This window comes from Pagrus major, chromosome 1 (genome assembly GCF_040436345.1).
Source record: "Pagrus major chromosome 1, Pma_NU_1.0".
Lineage (NCBI taxonomy): Eukaryota > Metazoa > Chordata > Actinopteri > Spariformes > Sparidae > Pagrus > Pagrus major.
In genome coordinates, this window is record NC_133215.1 from 21,902,579 (window position 1) to 21,922,888 (window position 20,310).

Consider the following 20,310-nt stretch of genomic DNA (forward strand, 5'->3'; position numbering starts at 1 on the left):
GGAAATCAACTCAATGAATCACAAAATATGCCAAATTTTCCAGAGGCTGGTGATGATTTAGTTATGGGGAGGAACATGAGCGATGAACAGCTGGGGATGTTTACTGTGTCTGTAACTTAGACTCATCTGTCTCTCCCTTGTTAGGAGTGTGCATGTTGTAGCAACTGCATTAGGGCACTGATGAGACCTGCCAAATCGCCGAGGGGTGTGCATTTGTACACTCAAACTGAAGAACATTGCTTGTCAAGGCAGTGGAAACACCCAACATTTGTCACATGGCACAATCTAAACGGGGGATGAAGAAGAAGGTTGTCTGCTCAGCTAGATCTTTCAACTTGGAAAATTTGATCATTTTGAGTCTTAGTTTTAGTTTAAAGTCAAGAGGCTCAGAGATTTATTCGTCAGATACACTGTCATACACAGCGCAGTGAAATAAGTTACAGTCTTTATAGGCTTTGGAAAGTGCAAGTCAAGAAAAATACATTATTCAAGTAAAGAACATTATAAAGAATAAATTTAAGCAAAAGGAAATAGCGTTGGGATGAAATATAGTCAAAGTGTACAATAGTTGCAGAATAGTTACCAGATACAGCTTAAAGCATTTTCATCTGTGTTGGGTCTGTCAGTGATGTGCAGGTTTAAAACAAATCACTTTTCTCAAGTTGAAAATCAGTTATAGATTACCTCCTGATCATGAGTATCAGTATAGATTTAACTAATTCATTACAATATTTTTTCTCAGCACTTGAAAACACCACAGTAAAAGTGAGAAACCATGTGCGATGTTTGCCATTTTAGCTCTGAGCACACATATGTGGACAGTAATAGCAGGAACCTACCGCTGCCTATCAAATTTCTTTCATCAAACGAGGCCTCTGTGTTAGGGCAGGTGTGGCTGAAAACCTGTGGTTGAAAAGGAAGACAGCGAGGGGGGAGGAGGAGGAGGGGGAGGAGGCCAACCCTCATGTGAGCTGCCCTTAAAACAATAATCCTGCTTTCACCCTCGACTCGAACCATTCTTTCCAAGTGATCATATCCTCATCAGTCCCATGTCAGCACCATGTGGTTAGAAATAATAGTCAGAGGGAGACAGTCCACCTGAAGTCAAGATGAAGCATTCAGAATGAGAAAACAATCAAATGAACCTTTAAAAGCCATGGAAACACATTTTCTCAGGTTATGGGGTGTGTTCACTCTCTCTGACAGCTGCTATTATCTTACTATTTGCTTAATACACTCCACTTTAATTCTCTGCGTTGGCACCTACCTTGGTCTGGAAAAACAGAGGGAATTCCTGCCCCCTCCTTATTTTTTTTTTTTCCCCCAGAGGTGGAGGTCTTTTTAATGCTGTCTGGCCCCGGCTGAATATATTTACTTAGTGTTGGGAAGGTGGTGGCCACAAAGGCAGGAATGTGCCTAAGTGTGACTTGAAAGCGGCTGTTACATTTTAATTTTAAACCCATAAAATAAATACAGAGCGGCCCTGCGATTTTTTATGAATGGCTGCATTCATTCCAAACCACGCCCACTAATCAGCGCACTCACTCCGTGGTGAAGCCACGCCCCCTGAATGTCGGGGCTGTTGCCTGCGCGCTGATTGGTCGGGGGGCGGGGCTTCCTAGAGGCTCACCAGCGGGTATAAAGTAGAGTTTAGACGCTTTCCTCGGTAGAATAACAAGGAATACGCTTCAAACGACACTGAAACTCAGTGTGAAACAACTTTAGACTAACAATCTACCAGCAGATTGAAGCTTAAGGATATTATTTTATCTTCACTGGTATTTTTCTTCAATTTATCACAGGCTAATCATGGCGTTTCTGATATACCTGACTCTCCTGACAACAGCCGTCATCACACAGGTAAGATGTTTCTCTCCTGACTGAAGCTCCTCTCTGAGCCAAAAAAGTCTGCGTACAGAAATAAAAGATTCAGATTAGTGCAATGTGTAATCTGTCATGGATAATGTTGTCAAAATGTGATTAAACTTTGACCTCCAGGCAGGGTACGAACGGCATAAACATCCCCTGGTGTAAACAAACCTCAAAATGTATTTTTAGAAAAGCTCTCAGACTCGTTTCATCTTCAAAGACTCAGTCCTCATTAACCAAACATCAGATTAACTGTGATGACTTTATGGCTGTCAGCCTATAAAGTGGATTCAATACAAAGTTTGGCAAATAAAGTTTAGGTGAGGTTATTATCACTTTATTGCCGCTTATAAAATAATGAAAAGTTGGCTGACCCTGCTGGTAATCAGCATGTCTGCTCACGTCCTCCTTTTTGAAGCACAGTGACAAGTTAATTCCTACAAACAGTAACAAGTTGGCTCTAGTGCTGAGAGATGACTCAAATCACGAGCCAGCAGGAGACTGTGTATAAACTCTGAACTGTCTAGACATTCAAGGCTGACTGGCCAGCAGTGACTTGACTTACAGTAGAGAGAGGCATGTAGAAATCAGTCACAGTGTGTGTGGATAATACAAAATAAAAAAATGAGTGTACCAGAGCTCTTCCTCACGGGGGAAGAAAAGCTGGAACTAGTGCACTGAACACCCCTCATGATGACTTTGGCACTCTGGTTGCCAAAAAGCTGTTTTATGTCTGGATTTTCCAATCAAGTTCTCTATGTGTGGCACAGAATTGTCAAGGCTGTGGAGCTTGACCTCATTTGTCTTGTCTGACCATATGATCTCCCTCTCTGCGCCCTCCAGGTGACTGCTAGCTGCCCAGCAGTGTGTGAGTGCCCCAGCGAGCCCCGGCTTTGTCCTCCAGGAGTTAGCGCTGTGCCAGATGGATGTGGCTGCTGCAAGGTGTGCGCTGCGCAGCTTAACCAGGACTGCAGCCCCGTGAGGCCTTGCGATCACCACAAAGGGCTGGAGTGTAATTACGGCAACGATGTGACCATGGCCTGGGGCATCTGTCGAGGTGAGAGAGAAGGGAGCGATGTTACTGGGAGAGAAGGAATTTCACTTAGGAAAAAAGCTGCTTTCTAGTACAGCTACTTGCACTGCTCCCATATTCATATCAACCTATTCTAGATTATTTCTGTATTCTATATTTTAAATGAATATTGTGTATGTGCTGTAAAAGGTGCTACAATGTACAAAGATATCCCAGAAATGTGTGTTAATTGACCCTCCTCTCCATAAAGCCAAAGCCATTACATCTCAGTGATCAAACAACATGTAACCTTGCATATCCGGGAACAAGACAGGATGTATTTTAATGAGTAGTCAATGTTTTATGGCAGCAGCAGGGAGTTTCAGAGATAAAAATACACTGTCCATCTGCACCATGCCGGTGCTGCCCCACTAACTATGAATAGCTGGTTCTTCCATGCATTGGAGACAAGGAGTCTGACACTTCCTGTGTCCTTATTTCCACTGACCTTTCATTCTTAGTGGTAACCTGTGTGGTTTTGTAAACTGGTGCAATGTGAAGTCATTGTGTGTGTTTTGGCAAAGCCAGGAGAAGATTTGCTCAGCAGGGATCGTTTCAGCTGTTGGAATAAGTCAATGTGGTGAATTCCTGTGAACATACCCGCTGTAAGCGGAAGCATCATCATTGGTCCCTGTAGACTTTAAAGCATGTCCTGTAGAGCGATGTATCTCTGGGATGGTGCCAGGAATACCCCTAGTTGCCCTGTGGTTAATGCATAACAACAACCAGTTTGTGTACTTAATTTGGGTGTCATTAAAGCTGAGTGAAATGTGTCTTTCTAGCAAAATCAGAGGGACGCACATGCGAGTATAATGGCAGGATCTACCAGAATGGCGAGAGCTTCCGTGCCGGCTGCAAACACCAGTGTACCTGCATCGATGGCGCGGTCGGCTGCGCTCCTCTCTGTAGCAACAAGCTGCCACCTGCCTCACCATCCTGCCCCTACCCACGACTGGTCAGGATACCCGGGCAGTGCTGCTTCAGCGTCGACTGCCATAAGGGCACCTGGCGGCTCCCACCTAAGCATCAGGTTTGTTTTTTTCATGTAATGACCAGGAAACGAACCAACAAATAGGAATTTATTCAGCAATACCAAGTGATGGAGGTACAATCCATCATCTTCCACTGTGGCATTCTTACGATGTAGAAAACAAAGGTGACTGGGATGAATTATTTATACAAAAACCGAAATAAAAAAATGTTGATCAACCAATCAGCTGATCGACAGTTTATTTCAGCTCTTCATTACAGTATGTTCCAGTTTTAGACTAAGTGCATATGCTGATCAGTTCCCTGCAGAGTGCATGGACAAGGAAGTGTGGACACCAACTTGTTTACTTATTTCTGAGAAGCACATTGATCATATCTCTTGATAATAGAATGAGAGTTGTCCGTGATTAAAAGATTATGAAGGTTGGGTGAAAATGAGATATGAGACTAGATACTGTTCAACAAGTGCTATAATAACGACAAAGATTTATAGGTCTGTAGGTTCAAAGAATTAAAGTGTTTCTCCTCTGACTGACTACCCTGGAGTAAGCCTTTGATAGTCAGGGCGCCATGGTGTGAGTAACACTGTGAAAAAACAAACAACACATAGACATGACTGCGGTACAGATGAATCCCCAGTAAACAGCGCTGTCTCCTCTAATCTTTTCTCTTATCACAGGTGCCTCCAGCACAACAACACCTGCCCACACCTCAGCACCATCCTGCCCCGCACCAGCCTGACAACGAGCTAGCCAACGAGCTTGCTGACGTCAAGTCCAGCGGCTGGGAGAATGAACATGGCTACAAACACCTGCCTGGTAAGGGACAGAGAGACTGAGAGAGGAATATTTAGTATTTATTACCATGGTGTGACTCACATTTTAGTTTTGTCACATCCTCTTTGAACACTTTATACACAAATGTTGTTGTTTATAACCTTTTATTCTAGGATTTTGCAATCTAAGTAATACGAAAGTAATCATGAGAAGTGAGTTTTATAGCCTAATCCAGTAGTTCTCTGAGATTTAAGCTAACAAATGTGTCCATTTATGACCATTTGTCATTATTTGTTATTGTTGTGTTCTATCCTGTTAATCCTCCTGCGACCGCTCAGATTTGAAAGTGATCCCTTGATGGGGTGCCAAGTTACCACCAGGTTGGGAACCATTGACCTAATTAATTGATTGATTGATTGATTTTTCTTTTTCTTCCCCCCTCCTCCGTTTCTCTGACGCTCCCCAGAGTGGAATCACCTGAAAGAGAAGAAGTGTCCAGTCCAGACCACTGAGTGGTCCCAGTGCTCCCGCAGCTGTGGGATGGGCGTGTCTTCTCGTATCACCAACAAGAACCCCCAGTGCAAGCTGGAGAGAGAGACGAGAATCTGCACCGTACGGCCATGCCAGGGCCTCACTGCCCCCACCAAGGTGAAGTAGGCTAAAGGAGACATAAACAGCCATAGAGCATAGGTCACATATCCATGACTTCTTATCATAACAATTTATCTCTCACACAGTGAAACCTGAATGCCTCATGATAACACTTATCAATACGGCACCTCTTATCTGTCCATGTCTGACTACGCGTGGAAAAACAATACCTGCACATTTTTCTGCTTCCTTGTTTCACTCTTTAGACGTCAATTCTGTGAAGCAAAGAATGAATAATTAGATGCTCTGGCCCTGTGTAAATATGCTCTTAGTGCTAAAGCCATCTTTATCCCGAGCTTAAGAACAGAGATTATCTTAGCGGTACTTTTGGGAAGCTCTACATCCAGTGGGAACTGGGCAGTGCTGATTTACTCAGCGGTGTTTTGGTGGCAGGCAGGCGCCTTTTTAAATATAGTCCCCCACCCCCGGCATTCCTGCCAAGCAACTGTCCATAGCTAGGCCCCGTCTGTGTACTCAGAGTCGAGGGAAGTGGTGTGTCTATATTAATCCTCCACGTTGGACACACACTGAGTGATCTTTTCTCTAGTCTGCTGAGTTAAAATCTCTGGTGCCAGGAAAGATCACAGGTGTCGGTGAGTTTAACAGAATAAACAAATGTTAAATAAATTGTTAATTTTAAAATTAATCACTTAATCGCAATCCCTGTTTTGGCATAACATGTTGAAGTGTGGCCCTCTTTATGTGAAGCTAATGAGTCTGAGTGCAAAGCAGCTTAAATCTGCTGTTATGTAAAAGGACAGGGCAGATAGAAGTCAACCTTTATTAGATTTTACAAAACTTGTTTTGGGGAATTTTGCGATTAAGGCCAATTAGAAAGAAAAGACTGTGACATTCATATTTTTACTTCCACAGAAAGGGAAGAAGTGCACCCCAGCCCAGAAAGCCCCAGAGCCCACCCGCCTGTCCTATGGAGAATGTGTGAGTGTCCGCCTCTACCGGCCCAATTACTGCGGCGTGTGCACGGATGGACGGTGCTGCTCGCCACGTCGCACACGCACCGTCCCCGTGACCTTTGTCTGCCCGGACGGCGAGCGTTTCCAGAGGTCGGCCATGTTCATCCAGTCATGTAAATGCAGCGACGACTGCGGCCACCTGAATGAAGTGGCCCTCCCTCCGCAGCACTGGATGTACGGAGATACACACAAGTTCATAGACTAGTACGGAGGAGTTTTTTTAATTTTAGTGTAAAGACTTTCTTGATGAAGGAAGATGCTTCAAGACTACGAGCCTTTCTTCTCATCTGGCTCCGAGTGAGTGAAGACCACAGGCACCCATGAAGGGCCGCCTCGGTTCACAACCATAAAGGCAACTCTTATTGTAATACTATTGTGTGACCGGAGTGGATTGTACACTCGCCTGCTCCTGTTCAGACGTGGGACCTAAATTAGAGCCCTGAAGCACCCCTGCACTTCCTACACTCTGGACTGATTGCTGGTTTAGGTGTTGAGGATATTTTTTTTTCTTTTTTGAGAACCTCAATTCAGCCTGAGAGGAGAACGAGCAACAAAGCACTTTGATTAGCACTGAAACTTTAACTATGACAGCAGTGCACAAGGATCACCTCACCTGCAGCAACAGCCAGACATACTGTGATTGTGGATGACTACATATCCCACAATGCACTGTGCTACTCAGTGACAAGCAAAAGAGTAACTTTTACAGCTTTATGAACATTAGCAGACTTATTTGGCATGCTGACATGACAACCCATGAGACACATGTATACACAGCACTGAATGACTGTTTTGTGATAACGCAATCTTGAACCAACAGGCGTTCAGCGAGGACTGGACCAATGCCAACTGATTTCTTGTTTGTGCATTAAATGCAGTGTAGAGAAATGTCTTACACAAACCTGTTATTTTGGATCACACTGTACTCTGTACATATATTTTCTTTATTTGGATCCAAGTTTGCATTTCGTCACATTTATACACATTCTCTGGATGTAGACACGACAGCGAGGCTGTCACGTTTTGTAGTTGCTTCATCCATGTGATAAAACTGGCTGCTGAGCTCCAGTTTCATGTGGTTTTATTTTAAGTCAACTTGTACCGTTTCAAACTTGGCAGCCAGTTCAAAGTGGCTGCTTGGGAAAACAGTGGCTATGTCTTCATACTATGCAGATAGCACCCTCTGCTTGTGAGGTTTATTAACTGCAACACAAAGATTGTATTTTATGATTCGCTGTACTGTTACTGTATGTTTAATGTACCATCCAACACACTAAATGTTTGAAACTAGGTCAAATTAAATCAAAACAACACCATTACATAAGGTATAAAAACTTTATTTCTTCAACCAAAAACAATATATCCATGGGTTTAACAAGGAAAACACTAAAGCACTCTGCAAAGACAGGATAAAATTACAAAAAAAAGTTTTATCATTATGAATTTGCCAACATTTATGGTGGGAGGGGGGGACTTTAAAATAAAAGTTGAGGGTTTTTTCTCCACCAAAACACAGCAACACCAAGGGCCGTACACATCTTCACTGGAAAGACTCATCTGGACTGTTCAACTGCGAAGAGAAAAGTGAAAGATTTTCAGATTTGAGATCACAGGATGTAACGGAAAAAAGTAAAAGATGACAAAGATGTCGAACATCAGTGTGCTTACATAGTAATACTTTGCCTTATGTGTCATTCCATGTGTTTACAACCTTACATCACTGGATTTTATCCTCCAGTAATGTGGTTAGTCACTGTGTTGGTTGACATGCAGACTAATATCCTGATGTCTGATAATAATTTTGACTTTTTTTTTTAGGGCTGGTCAAAAAGTCATATTGCGATGATTCATGATTAGTGGGAATGATCATTTCTGCATTCAAATTTTCATTTTTGCTGAAAAAAACGTAATCATGATGATGTGACATTTGTTGTTGGTCTGTACCAAATAAACATGATTTCTTGCATTTGGAGAACAAGACTGTTGCACTACAGGACTTCATTATACTGTAAAGTCATTTGTCACATTTTACCTTTATCAAAAAAATTGCAGCTTCTTGCAATTTGGATGCTGCACTTTTCATTTATATATTTCAATTAAATGTGCAGAGTTAAAAAAAAACACACTGTACAGGCATAACTTCAACTTCTGGAAACTGCTGCCACTGTTTTCTGCCCCCACTGAGGTATCTGAACAGTTTAGGTTGAACACACCAATTTGTGGCTGCCTGCATCGTTCAGCTCTAATATTTTCTCACTAACAAGATGGGGCAAAAAGCCTTAATACATCCTCCACATTAACAAAGGATACGACATGTAACACATCAATGGGTCACCTAAAAACTGTTTAAACCCAGGATATTAGTATACATGTACAAAACTTGGTTGCTGAACGCGAGCACCATCACATGCAAGGCAGCTTGTGAGGAACGACAGAACTTACTGTAGGAGGAGATATCGATCTCATCTGGTAGCTCTGCTACATTGACCTCGAATCGGTCTTGGACGTCATTCAGGGTCTTAGCGTCCGTCTCGTCAGACACAAAAGTGACGGCCAGGCCTTTGGTCCCAAACCTGCCGGCACGGGCCACCTGAGGTACAGAGAAAGAAGCTAGGGCTTAAAACAGGCTCTGCTCAAAGCACCAAATCTATAATGAAGAAAGGGGTCTTAAAATCACAGACAATGGTTCAATCTCATTGATTACTTCTGATTGTACTATGGATTTCTATTAACATTTTCAATTACAAATTATATCATAAAACATTGACTAAACACAACATCCACAGTAAAGGTACCTGTGCCTTTTTACAGGCATCACATATAAACAAAGGTATTTTGGTAGTTTTTTTACAAGCTACATCTCTTTGTTTGTTTTGCAAGTTAAAGTAAACAGATATCTGATATAGATGACATAAAATGATTAAAGCTGGACTGACTCTGTGAAGGTATGTGTCGGAATCCTCTGGCATGTCGTAGTTGAAGACGATGTTGACTCGCTCAATGTCCATGCCCCGGCCAAACAGGTTGGTCGCAACCAGGATCCGCCGCTGGAAGTCTTTAAACTGCTGGTAACGGGATAACCTGGGGTGTGGGAGGCAACAACAGGACAAGGAATAAGTGAGATTCGATTCTAGTGAGCAAGATTAAGCACATAAACTGCCGATCAATCAAACAGTCTCATCTCTCTACTGTTGGCCATTACAGTACTGTGCTCTTTTCCACATTTTTTCATGCTCAAGACATTGAAGCTGCTGTTGAATCCAAGATCATGCTGGATTAGAATAGGTAGAAAGCCTAACATCAAAGGGAAATAAACCAGTAGCACCTACCGCTCCTCCTGTGCCATGCCCCTGTGGATGGCGATGGCAGGGAAATTTTGCTCCACCAGCAGCTGAGACAGAGCCACACAGCGATGCACTGACTTGACAAAAATCACCACCTGATGGGAAACAAAAGGACAAGATTGCATATTTTTGCTGGGATAGGAGAAACCATCATTGAGATACAAACAGGCTGAAATCAACATAAATATCTCCCTCTAGAGGAGACAAAATTATAGCTTTTAAAATGAGTCATACATACGTATATTTCATAATATTAATCCCTTTCAAAGATTTTAAATATTCTAATACGTACATAACTGATTTAGTATGTTGTAAAATACGTCTAGCCTTACCTGGTTGAACTCGAGCACATCAAGCAAGTCGAAGAGCTTTCGGTTCTTCTCACTGTCCTTCAACTTGCAGTAATACTGCTGTAAGCCGTGGAGAGTCAGCTTTGTCTCGTCATCTACAAACACTTCCATGGGCTGTACAGCAAGAGAGGAGTCAAATATTAGTCTCATTAACACCAACACACACACACAACTCTGCACACCACATCAGAAATGTGAGCATGAAACAAGACACCTTGCACACACACAAGCAATGTGGTAATAACATAAACACATGGTTCGTATTTGTCTGAGCTCTAGATGATACAAATCTCAATCTGAACGTGCACCAAGTTCTGTACATAAACTGTACATGACAGCTCACTGAACATGTTCTCCTGGGCTGCAGCAAAGCCAGGAGGACTGACTGTCCTGACCAAGCCAAATCTGCCTAGGAGGATCACTTTACCCCTCTGACATGGCCACTTATGACACTGACAGCCACAAGTGGGCAAAGCTACGAGGGATGATGCAACCAACACTGAACAGCCCTAAACCATCAAAATATAACAGATACAAATCAATTAAAAGCATGGCTTTTTGCTAAAAGAGCGATGACCTCAGGCTTATGCAGCCATTTTTTATCCTTTATTTATCCAGGGAGAGCGAGAGCCAGCAAGTTTAAACATGTCTTTAATCAATCAATGAAGCCAGCAATATTCATGTTGTAAAAAGACAAGGCCATGTATTCCAATTAAAAACAGATCTATTTGGCCATATCATAGTCATGTATCAATTTTCATTAGCATAAAGATTGCTTCCACTGGATGAAATGTTGCCAAATGAAGGTTTACACATCAGTAAATCATCATAACTCACATCCTGCATGAACTTGCGGCACACTGGGCGGATCTCCTTGCTTAGCGTTGCACTGAACATCATAACCTGCTTCTCATGGGGTGTCAGCCTGAAGATCTCCTGGACGTCACGCCTCATGTCTGTCGGAAAAAGAAAAACAATAGTACTCCAAAAAAGATTCATTGCTTTTTGATTCAACCTTGTCTACAAAAAATGAGAAACTTTCTAACCATGCTCATTATCTCTAAAAATCAGGTCATTTTTCAAGTTTATTTTTGAATTAATACATTTGCTGATTACTGCTCTTTAACTTGAGTTCTGCAATGTCAGCTTTTTTGGGAAAATGCTATGGAAAAAGTAATGAGTTGACCAATAAGAGAAGATGACTGAGATACAGAGCAATACCTGGGTCAACAGGAAGCCTCCAGTCTAATAGGTTGACCACAGACCCAACCAAAGCTACTTGTTTCTAAACACTACAATATTAAACACTTCCTGTCACTCACCCAGCTGCTCCAACATCTTGTCGCACTCGTCAAGCACAAAGTGCTTAACGTTCTTCAAGTTGAGGCTCTTGTTGGCAATCAGGGCCAGGGTACGTCCTGGAGTTCCAACGACAATGTGAGGGCAATTCTTCCTCAGGACCTCCTCGTCCTTCTTAATGGCCATGCCACCGAAGAACACAGAGACCTTGACAGTGGGCATGTACTTGGAGAAGCGCTCATACTCTTTGCTGATCTGGAAGGCCAACTCTCGCGTGTGGCACATTACAAGGACAGACACCTGGTATAGAGGGAATAAAAGATACTGGTCTTAGTAACTGCTTTGTCATTATGGAGTGCATTACCTGCTAACAGCTAACCTGTTTTACTGCTGCCTGACTTCAGGACCTGATGGACTTTTAAGTAATGATTCAGAAACAGTTCCTTGATCATACCCAAAGGTCATTTAAATGATCCCTTAGAACTTAAAAGGACCAAACCAAATGACACTTAAAATAGAGATTGCAGGACACCATGTTGGCCATGAACCACAACACCCCCAGTGTTTTGTTTAGCTGGGAACTTTTGTTGCATGTCATGTCTATCTGTGTCTCTCTCTACACATTCCCTACCATCTATCTAATGTTGGCAAGAAATGAGAATAAATAAACAATTAAATTAAAAAGAGGAACAGGGATATCTCAGACTTAAATTCCCAAACTGAAGCTGTATTTTGTTTGTGATCATAGTTCTGACATGACCCATTCATAAAATGGTATTATACTAAAAGGGCCATATACCACATTCCATACTAACAAGCCGATGTACATGCCTCTGTTATTGTAGACACACCTGTCAGGAGTGTTTTCCACTTAATGAAGCAAACACAGAACATGGTATTGAATGAAGCAGCTGTTGCTGTTGAACCAGGCAAACAGGCCAGTCCTGTGTCCAGGTCACACCTTTATAGATTGTGTGTCTTCTATTCAGAGTCTCTCTGAAATATCTGTACTCGTTATGGGGTGTCACAATTCTCCAAATTCTTGAGTTGATTTGTTTTTTTCTTTCTTTTAGCACAGATGGCTATGCCATTTTTAGACTAGTCTAGTGTAGTCTAGGATCATTAGTTTTAAACCATGATAACTCTTGATTTTTAAATTCTTTTCCACCTTGGCACACCTGCTGGACATGACACTTGGGGCGTGGCTAAATCCTCGATTCCACCTTCGATTTCGAAGGCCGAGATTGTGGCATCATTTCGATCAATATCCGACTTACAAATGAGGTCGTGACACCCCTGGTGCTCATGGTTCCATAAAAAAGTGCAACACATATGCCTATCAAGTTTGTGTTCCCAAATACAAACTATTTGTAGAAACATGGCATATGCATCTCTTAAAACCTTTCAATACATATGCAAGAGGCCTCAGGTCTGAGAACTAAGCATGGAATTGACATCTACCAACAACCATACAAAAGTAATCCAGAAGAGTTGAGATTTTCACCACCCCATCAACATGTTAAAATTCTGAGATAGTTTGAAAACATTACTACTCTTTAGCATGAAAGACAAGCAAACATAAATAATGTCAAACTCACCTGACCATCCACAGGTTCAATCTGCTGCAGGGTGGCCAGTACAAACACTGCTGTCTTTCCCATACCAGACTTGGCCTGACACAAGATGTCCATGCCCAGGATAGCTTGGGGAATACACTCATGTTGCACTGAAAATAAAACAAGTGGAAATTGTTAGTGAGGGGGAACAATTTTAAGGACCTTAACATTAATTCATAAAATCAAAACATGATAACAGTCACAAGAGACAGTAGGAGTTAATGTGGAGGTGTAGGAAAACCCACAACTGCTATTCACCTTCTGAGGGATGCTCAAAACCACAGTCGACAATGGCACGAAGCAGCTCTGGTTTGAGAAGAAAGTCCCTGAAGCCTGAGCTGTGGATGGATACATAGGACCCCTTCACCTCCTTCTTGCTTGCGGGGGTCCCACTCTCGGGGGCTCCCTGGGGCTCCTCGTCTTCCTCATAGTCCAGAAGTTCATTGTCTACGTCAGTCTCTGCCATCTGTATGAACAGGATGTAAATCTTTGTCTCACAACTGCTCTCAACCATTGACTGTGTTAAAGTCCCCTTTAACGTCCAAGCTCATGTTTGAGGAGAAGGCCAGGTGGTCTTTCACTTTAAGTAATAATTGGATATTGGAATATCTGGTACTGCCATTTTAAGGGTATTACTTGTGTCCATATTAGAAATACGCAAATGTATGAATTGGCTGTGTGTTATAAATTCGCTGTTAACGAAACAGTTTTAAAAAATGTTGATACAACCTTAACACGACGATGAACTTAAACCCAACAGCTGTCTCGAGCATTAGCCAAGTTAGCAGCCGGGTTCAAGGATCACTTGGCTAGCGTTAGCAGGCCGCAGTCGCAGTTCACATCAAAGTGAATTAATTCTTGAGGAGAAGATGTTAACATTGCCCTGTGTGTACTGACTTGAACTACCAATGTGGTAAATAGCATCTGTCTGACTATTACCACAACGCCGACCCAAAAGGATCCCACACGAGACGGCACGTCCATAAACAATGGAGACCCCGTCCTTCTCCTTCATTCAAACCGGCTAGTTAGCAAGCTAGCAGCTAACAGTTGAACGGGACGCACGAATTACTTTTAACAAGCATTAAAGCTTCGTGACTAACTTCTCTAACATTACATCGTTAATTAAATGATATTGTATAGTGGTCGAGCTCTCAGAAAAATAAAAATACCCACAATAATTAGTTAGACAGCTAAAGGTAATTGGCTAAGCGAACTCCGAACGAAGCTAATATAAATGCGGCTAGCATGTCCTGCTACAAAAGCAACACCTCAACGCCCCAACGTTAGATACCGCTGCAGAATACTCAAAACATTTCCCCATTATTAACAATTACATACATTTACAAACTGGCGAGTCTGGCGTGAAAAGTACGCAGGCACCGCAATATTACCTTGCTGTGATATTTTGTGTCCCGCCGATGTCAATGTGCGTGATACTGGCGAGTTTGCGAGTGAACTTCTTCTTCTGTAGGTTTAACGGCAGGCTGCACGCTTGGTGACGCACTACCGCCCCCTCCTGGAAGTAATCGACTGCTACAGTGTGCGGGTTGATAAACATCAAGTCATGCGGGACAGTGCTTAGAGCTGTGATTTTGTCACTTAGACTCACAAACAAAAACTATATATACGATTTAATACATTTTCTTAAATTAATGACAGGATTTTTGGTATTTTTGGAAGTTCCGACACGTGAACTCACGCTAACTATGGAGCCGTAAAAATCATGTAGACATTTTATGTTGTAATCTGTTTACAGTGACTGAATTGTTCCTGCTGTTTATATATTATGATACAGACAATATTCTCATAGGAGGTCATTTATTTTCACTTTTTGTCTAATGATGGGATGTATTATAAGGAAGAATAACACATTGTTGTGCCATGACCATAAAGGATATTAGACTGTCCATCCATTATCAGGCCTATAGCTCCCATATAGCATTGAGCGTTGGGCTGCAGTTTACACTTTGGCCACTTGATGGCAATAAAGTAAAGACATCTGGCCAGTTGACAGATGGCATTAAATGTCATTCAAACTGTGCTCAGATTTGTTATACAGCACGGATGCTGAGAACATCCCTCAAGGCCCTTTTTTTTGTGTGTGTTTTTTTTAAAGAAACAGAATAGGGATCTAATCAGAACTGGATTAACAGATGCCCCCTCCCGAATGACTGTCTGTCTGTTTCTGCTATGGAAGGCCACAGGATCAAATCTCCATTTACAATTCAATTCAGCCCGACTCTAAAAAAATAAGAGGAGATGCATTTGACTTCCCAAAATGTTACAGTGATCACACAATACTGTTTATGTATCTCAGAAAATAAAGAAAATGTGTGATTTATGTGGGAGTGAATCTCTACAGTCATTTGAACAACTTAAACAAAATACAAAATCTCCAGATGTCATTTCTGTAGCTGCCTCCGAATTTGAGATTTCATAACCAGAACATTTACCTTCCATATCAACATCATCATGAGTAGAGCAGTTACTGCGTCAATGTCCAACTAAAAAAATCCATAACTTGTTTCCATAATGTCTTAAGCCAGACTGATGCGTTGAATGTGCCGGATGTTGCACAGACATGGCAAAATGAACTTGGTATAAACATTGAGGAGGATAAATGGGATGTGAACCATACAAGGAAGATATCAGTGTGTAACTGTGCTGGACTGTTACAATTTAAAATTTGAATATCTCTCCCAGTAAAAGGCATACCATGAATCCCCAGATTTCTGGTTCTGGCTTAAAAAACAAGCATATTTGTGGATATTTTGCAATATATAGAAAAATGTGGAGTATTTTCCTCTTCAGTACTTGACCCATCTGCTTCACTCTGCAAAGGGACAGTTTGAGTCATCACAGATCAAGTTCATGTTCGCTGGCAGATGAACCAAAAAGGATTCTTCTTTGCACTTTTACATAGAGCGTACAAAATCACTGTTGCACCATCAGACACACATTCCTTATTGTTTGTTGCTGATATCTCTTGTTAGGGTTTAGGGTTATGTACAAATAATCCACTTGCCAAAATGACACACAAACCTGCACAAATATTATTATTTAACATTTCTCTATCAATCAATGATTTTTGCATGCTCTTTGGACACCATGTTCTTCTCCTGTTACAGCTTCCTGTTGCTTTATCTCAGCTGGAAAGCAGTTCTCAGAATAGGCTGTCTGCAGCATCTCGTCTCCTGCAGTCCACTCATCCTGCACCTCTTACACTACTGCATTACTGTAGATGTATGTGTTGTAGCATGGATAGCACTGGTATTGAAGGTAAACAAACAGGTTTCCCGATGATAGCTCTTTTATTTAGGAAGTGGTCTGGGCAAAAGATCCAAGGCCTAAATGGCAACAGTTGCAGTGTTTTCCTCCTTAACAGCTTGGATTAACAACCTCATCATGAAAATCACTACAGCACATGCACAAGAGCCTTTTTCATTACCTGGTTCATGTCACATCTTGTTTAATATGAGTGAAGTTCTACGGTTAACACATTTAATTGAGGAGCTCAGGGATAACACAGGTGGATTTTGTATTACTGGTGCTCAGTTTTGTAGGCTCAGAGGCTTCCAACGATGAACATAAATTCAACTTCAGTGTGTCATGGATAACAGGACAAAGTCTTTCTTTAGGTGTGTACAAACCTATTATCAATGTCACTCAGATCAACGTGACAGTCATGGTTATAAGTTATAATAGTTCTAATATTTTTACATTTAGCCCACTTTTTACTTTTGATACTCTAAGTACATTTTGCTGATAATACTGAACAGGCACTTGACTGACTGCCAATAAAATATAAAAGAAGGGTAAAATAGGGCTTTTATTTAGGCTATTTACTTATTTATGTATTTATTATAAAAAATAATAATGAAAAGAGCAATGCCGCCCAGACTACAGTTGGTTGCTATCATTTAATCGATCACAAAACGGAAGACTGACTGAAACTATTAGTACAACATGTCAGTCACATAATTAATCAGATAAAGCACCGCTGGATGACACCTGCGTGCCCCGCCTTCCCGCAGAATAAAGCTCCTCAGTGATTGGCTCTTGCTGTTGCCATTCTTGAGGAATCCCGCAGACCTCTGCAGGCCATTGGTCCCTGCCGTGCCAATCACGTCACGTTCTGTCACCTGATTGGTGCGCCCCTCCTCGTGCTCGGCAGAAGGCAGAGGACGCCAGCCATTCTGTGTGATGTACCCGCTATGATTGATGCCGCCGTTCACACCGCGTCCCCGTTGATCCGTCGGCTCCATCTACCCGCTGTCATGGTTATTTTAGCGGAAATGTAAAAGCGATATCTTTCTCCTCGAGATTCAGCCCTCACACACGAGCCTCTCCGCGTGCAGAGGCTCGCGGCCAGCTGTGCGACGCGGCGGCGCTGCCTCCCGGTAGGACGGCGGCAGGAGGATGGCTCTGCGCTGGACGGTCTCTCTGTGATTGTCCTCGGTGGTCCATTAAGATTTTAATTAGCTGATAACACGGTGGTTGACATTAACGACCGACTGGCGTGGCGGCGACGATACACGCACCGCTCTGAGTATGGAAACAGAGTCCAGGTAAGCAGTTCAGAGGGTTTCTCTCTTTATTGAAGGTGTTTGTTTTTAAACTGAATATCTGTGTTGTCGCGTGGAGACGGGCCCTAGCTTATTAGTTTGTGAATTTAACGTGAAAACTAACATAGCAGCAGAGGCCCGCACAGCTAAACGCGCCCGGTGATGGCTATTCATGAAGCGGCGTCAACAACAGCAGCGGCTCGGTCCGTCTGCTCCGGTTATCTCTGTGTAAAATTCCACTGTACAGCGTGCCAGCGGAGACACGGCCCGTTCATTAGCCCGTCAGCCGATTTTATTGCTAAAGCACATAGCATGTTGCTCTGTGTTCAGTCAGTGCTGTCTGTCCTCGTTGTTTTTTTTAATGTCGTTATACAATCGTCGTTGTTGCGGGGACGCCGGGACATTTGGTGCCGCAAAGAGAGGATGATGTGTCATTTTGGCCACAGATGTTGATCCAGCCGAGCCATGAGTCGACTGCAGAGCATGTAGGCCTGTTGTTTAGGCATCCTCAAGCAGCAGCAGCAGCGGTAAAGGCCAGGCCGGGATAATAATGAGCTGTCATGTCCAAACAATCCTTTTAATGGGATTACAGGATCGTCGAGGGTGAAACTGCACCGCAGTGGATTGTAGGAGTCGCTGTCATCTTCTTCTGGATGTGGCTACATGTTGGATCCACCTGTGTGTCTCTATCCAGATGTTTGTTGAGCTCCTACCTGCCCATTCAGTGGTTCAGTTTGCCATAACATGTCATTTCAATCAAAGGGTTTTCACTGTCTGGACTGGTGAGCCCACCGTCTATACTCTATCCATCTAATCAGACAGTGATTTGGAGGTGAACCCCTTTTAAATAAGACAGAAAATCAGCACTCATGTAAACGCTGAGAAGCAGGACTAGAGTTAAAGGGACACTATGTAGTTTTGGAGAAGAGATTCAAACAAAAAAATTCAAGATTTTTAATATTTGCAATATTATGGGGTAATAATACAAAGTCTGAGATATTTATTTTTCCATAAGTGAAAAAACAAATAAAGGAAAATAAAGTCATTAGAACTCTGTTTGAAGCTACTAAGGTGGCAGGGTCCGCCACATATAAACAAAGTAAGACAGTATTAGTGTTGTCCTTTTAAGGTCAGCTAAAACGGAAACAGTTTAATTAGTTTGTTTAGGCATAAAAACAAAAACAAAAACGTAATTACATTTTCTTCCCCAAAACTTCAGAGTGCACCTTTAAATGACTTTGTGTTTTAAAACTAGGCCAGGCACATCTCATTTTTACCTCGCTCTTGGAATAAACATCCAGGAACTGACATTGTTTTGGAGGTATGATGTTGAAGCATGAAGGATAATGCTGACTAGTCACAAAATGGAAGAGCTCCCTCAGGCGCTTATCTTTCTTTTTTTAGGAGGGCGAAACTATTCAAGGAATTAATTATCTCACTCTGTTGATTGTAATTACGTCTTGAATGCTCCACGACTAAGGACACGCAGCACTGAGTAAGAGGCTCATAATATCGTCATATGAGATACAATGAGGTCACTATCAGGCTTATCTGTGAATCCTCTCACCATGCAAAAGGCATCTCACATGTTTCCCCGTCAAGGAAACAGGTATCTGATTCTCACATCCTGGCGACCTTGTTTTTAAGTGCGGCAGCCTCGAAACTTCTTCTTTATCTGATCCCACGATCACATGCGCACACAAAAACACACACAAAAGCTTGCATACAACATCTGTGACACGCAAGCACACCTCAGCTTATCCCGGCTAACCCTTTCCTCTGCACTCACTCGCTGCTGCTGCTGCTGCTGCCACATTATTCATCCGTGTGAGAGAGTGGTAAGCTAATAGGCTCTGGACAGCGTCGTCAGGATAAACAGTTTCTGAGTTGTGCCCGCACTCGTTTGTGAATGTGTGCTTGCATGTGTGTGTTGCCTAAAGCAAGAACAGGAGGAGGGATGTCATCTCGCAGCCTTCTCCCTGTGCTGTGCAGTTTGCCTGTCTGCTGCTGTCCAGGTTTATTATTGTCTGCCGATGTTTGGTTGTAGAGCAGCGACAAACAGGAGCCACATGTTCAGGTCATATCAGAGGAAGGACGCATTGATTTCTCTGTCATGACGTCAAAACAAGATTAGCTTGTGATAAATTCTGGAAGGGGGTAATCCTAAGTCTTCTTTTTCTTAAGCTTGCAGTGGCATCTAACATCCACTGGATAGTGGCTTAACAAAGCAAGAAATTAGGGATGCATGATATGGAATTTTTCCGCTGACACCGATAACGAATAGTTACCTGTTTTTCATGGCCACTACCGGTGAGATAACTGATAATTTCAGAATTTTGTATTTTAAAAAGGAGGTTATAACCCCTCTACACAGTGTTGCTACCCTGAAAGCAACTTGGCTTTGTGTTATCTTTTGATATATATATTGGCTAAAATTTTACCAATACTGATATATAGCCGATGACATTTGACATTTGACATTTCCTAATATTTTTACAATAATGCATCTGCTTCATATATATCATGCATCTCTACAGTTAAACTTCAGATGAATGATTAAGGAGGAGTGTTGTGACATTTTGATGAACTTGTATTTGTGACTGCAGTAGCCAATCATCATCAGATGGAGAGCAGTTTACATTACATATGTTTGAACTTGATTGCACAATGTGATGACTATAGAATAATGACACCATAGGTATTTAGATTGGTTCCCCATTAACCTTGCTGACACTAAGCTTTTTTGTCTGCCACCAGGCACAAAATGTCCTGGAAAAATGAAAGCTGACTGGTAATCCATT

At 42.2% G+C, this 20,310-nt stretch overlaps 3 protein-coding genes across 3 annotated transcripts in view; 2 read left to right on the forward strand and 1 right to left on the reverse strand.

Moving 5' to 3' along the window:
* Window positions 1-1,615: 1,615 nt before the first annotated feature.
* On the forward strand, window positions 1,616-7,220 carry LOC141000696 (CCN family member 1-like). The gene is made up of 6 exons (XM_073471489.1): window positions 1,616-1,860; window positions 2,713-2,926; window positions 3,724-3,971; window positions 4,611-4,749; window positions 5,174-5,355; window positions 6,232-7,220. Exons 1-6 carry the CDS (start codon window positions 1,810-1,812, stop codon window positions 6,535-6,537), a joined length of 1,140 nt encoding a protein of 379 aa, XP_073327590.1. The 5' UTR covers window positions 1,616-1,809; the 3' UTR covers window positions 6,538-7,220.
* Window positions 7,221-7,653: 433 nt separating this feature from the next.
* Window positions 7,654-14,423, reverse strand: LOC141000688 (ATP-dependent RNA helicase DDX39A). The gene is made up of 10 exons (XM_073471476.1): window positions 14,336-14,423; window positions 13,200-13,407; window positions 12,924-13,051; window positions 11,349-11,625; window positions 10,864-10,982; window positions 10,009-10,140; window positions 9,662-9,771; window positions 9,269-9,413; window positions 8,775-8,922; window positions 7,654-7,902 (listed from the first exon to the last, which is right to left on the reverse strand). Exons 2-10 carry the CDS (start codon window positions 13,405-13,407, stop codon window positions 7,886-7,888), a joined length of 1,284 nt encoding a protein of 427 aa, XP_073327577.1. The 5' UTR covers window positions 14,336-14,423; the 3' UTR covers window positions 7,654-7,885.
* A 2,817-nt stretch (window positions 14,424-17,240) lies between these two features.
* Window positions 17,241-20,310, forward strand: part of evi5l (ecotropic viral integration site 5 like) — a 39,375-nt gene continuing 36,305 nt past the window's right edge. The window contains exon 1 of the mRNA XM_073492406.1: window positions 17,241-17,512. The gene's annotated coding sequence lies outside the window, so the exon portion shown is untranslated. The remainder of the gene's footprint in view (window positions 17,513-20,310) is intronic.

Excerpts from the sequence above, each read along its gene's own strand:
- LOC141000688 (XM_073471476.1), bottom strand. The coding sequence starts at position 13,407 with ATGGCAGAGACTGACGTAGACAATGAACTTCTGGACTATGAGGAAGAC. Across the intron at positions 13,052-13,199 it reads TTTTGAGCATCCCTCAGAAG|TGCAACATGAGTGTATTCCC; the intron begins GTGAATAGCAGT and ends TTTTATTTTCAG. Across the intron at positions 8,923-9,268 it reads CCGACACATACCTTCACAGA|GTGGCCCGTGCCGGCAGGTT; the intron begins GTCAGTCCAGCT and ends TCTGTACCTCAG.
- LOC141000696 (XM_073471489.1), top strand. The coding sequence starts at position 1,810 with ATGGCGTTTCTGATATACCTGACTCTCCTGACAACAGCCGTCATCACA. Across the intron at positions 4,750-5,173 it reads TGGCTACAAACACCTGCCTG|AGTGGAATCACCTGAAAGAG; the intron begins GTAAGGGACAGA and ends GACGCTCCCCAG. Across the intron at positions 5,356-6,231 it reads GCCTCACTGCCCCCACCAAG|AAAGGGAAGAAGTGCACCCC; the intron begins GTGAAGTAGGCT and ends TTACTTCCACAG.